Source organism: Condylura cristata, unplaced genomic scaffold, assembly GCF_000260355.1.
Source record: "Condylura cristata isolate star-nosed mole 26May11 unplaced genomic scaffold, ConCri1.0 scaffold00060, whole genome shotgun sequence".
Classification (NCBI taxonomy): Eukaryota; Metazoa; Chordata; class Mammalia; order Eulipotyphla; family Talpidae; genus Condylura; species Condylura cristata.
The window spans coordinates 355,765-357,815 of NW_004567161.1; the positions used below are offsets into that span (position 1 = coordinate 355,765).

The window sequence follows — 2,051 nt, forward strand, 5'->3', positions numbered from 1 at the left end:
CGGGGACTGGGGTGCCCTGAGCGCCCTGTCTCGGTCCCTCCCCAACGCCGTCCGCCCCCTCCAGGCCATTTTCTTTGGCGGCATCGACGTGTCCATCCGCGGGGAGGTCTGGCCCTTCCTGCTGCGCTACTACAGCCCCGACTCCACGTCGGAGGAGCGGGAGGCGCTGCGGGCGCGCAAGCGGGAGGAGTACGCGGAGATCCAGCGGAGGAGGTTCGCGCTGGGCGGGGGCTGGGCCCTGCGCCCCCGTGGGGCGACCACCCCTTCCTGACCGCCTGGCCTGGCTTGACGGCCGTGCTGGACACGTGGCTGAGGCAGCTCAGGGCAGCCGGAGCCCCTGACGTCCACTGGGGCCTCCCTGGCGAGGGCCGCGGCCGGCTCCACCCTGGCCCTGGAGGCCAGTCCACGTTGAAGGCTGTGGGTCCCCAGTGGCCCCCAGGGGCGTGGGGAGCGGGGGTCACTGGCGGGAGCTGCAGCCTGGCCCGGCTGACCGGCGGCCCCGCGGCAGGCTCTGCATGACCCCCGAGGAGCAGCGGGCCTTCTGGTGCAGCGTGCAGTTCACCGTGGACAAGGACGTGGTGCGCACAGACAGGGGCAACCAGTTCTTCCGGGGCGAAGGCAACCCCAACGTGGAGACCATGAGGTGCCCGCCCCCCGCCCGCGGTTCCGTCCTCTGCCTCAGCGGGCTGCTCAGGGTCCCCTCTAGGCACAGTGCCCAGGGAGCCCCGTCGTCCCTCCCAGGGACGCCAGTGAGCCCCCACCCCGGGGTCCCCCGCCAGCCGCGGCTGTGACATCCTAAGCACTCGGTCGCTGCTCGTGCAGCCACGTCCTCCCCACGGCCCGCCCGCGCATGGACGCCCCTGGCTGTGCGGGGCAAGCTCTGGCGGGCGCCGCTCACCCCGCCCGCCCGTGCCAGGCGCATCCTGCTCAACTACGCCGTGTACGACCCGGCCGCCGGCTACTCCCAGGGCATGTCCGACCTGGTGGCGCCCATCCTGGCCGAGGTCCTGGACGAGTCCGACACCTTCTGGTGCTTCGTGGGCTTGATGCAGAACACCATCTTCGTCAGCGCTCCGCGGGACGAGGACATGGAGAAGCAGCTGGTGAGGGGCCCCTGGGGCGCCTGGCTGTGGCCCGCGGGGCCGGTGGGCGCAAGGGCAGCTGCGGCCCGGGCTGGGGGACACACACTCGTCCTAGTCTGCGTCCTGCAGGCGGGAAGGCTGGGCGGGGCAAGGCCCGCCTTTGGGACACCCCAAGTGCGGCACAGGGCACCCCAGAATCCGGGCAGGCAGGGGAAGCTGCCCCGCTTGCCATCGCTGGGCAAGGCCCGGAGCGTCGTGTTCACACCTGCTGGGGACCGGGTGGGCGGTGGGATGGGGTCTGGCACCCCCGTCGGGGCGGCCTGACGGTGGGTGGTGGGCACGGTGGTGCAGGACGTCCTGTGACAGGCAGGAAGGAGACCGGCCGGGCCAGGGGCGTGGGTGGCCTGGCCACGACAAGGCTGAGCTGAGGTGCGGGCAGCGACTCGGCGCAGGATCCAAGTGGGGCTCCCGCCCCCCCGACCCTCTGAGCCAGCCCTGGAAGGTGGCGGGGTGGGGGGCCCGCTCGCCTTCCTGAAAGGAAGGGGCGTCTAAAATAGCCCCCACTGACGGAGGCCGCAGTCTGGCCCCGGGGGCCTCCCTACCCTCTGCCGGGCACCCCCAGCCCCGGAGTGGCCAAGACAGGCGGACAGCTGAGGTGGGGGCCTGGGAGGGGGCAGAGGGGAGGGGCGGGGTAGAGGCGGTGCCAGGGCGGGGCTCGAGGGGCGGGCGGGCGCCCTGACCGTGCCCCCTCCAGCTGTACCTGCGGGAGCTGCTGCGGCTGACGCACCTGCGCTTCTACCAGCACCTGGCGTCGCTGGGCGAGGACGGCCTGCAGATGCTCTTCTGCCACCGCTGGCTGCTGCTGTGCTTCAAGCGCGAGTTCCCCGAGGCCGAGGCCCTGCGCATCTGGGAGGCCTGCTGGGCCCACTACCAGGTGGGTGGGCGCCCCAGACCGCCGCCGCCCCCCGC

The 2,051-nt window shown here is 73.0% G+C and overlaps 1 protein-coding gene across 1 annotated transcript in view; it reads left to right on the forward strand.

Annotated features, from left to right (window-relative positions):
* Positions 1-2,051, forward strand: part of TBC1D16 (TBC1 domain family, member 16) — a 19,467-nt gene that overhangs the window by 15,450 nt on the left and 1,966 nt on the right. The window contains exons 7-10 of the mRNA XM_004695334.2: positions 22-213; positions 509-643; positions 917-1,103; positions 1,837-2,016. Coding sequence (XP_004695391.2) covers positions 22-213; positions 509-643; positions 917-1,103; positions 1,837-2,016 — 694 coding nt within the window. The remainder of the gene's footprint in view (positions 1-21; positions 214-508; positions 644-916; positions 1,104-1,836; positions 2,017-2,051) is intronic.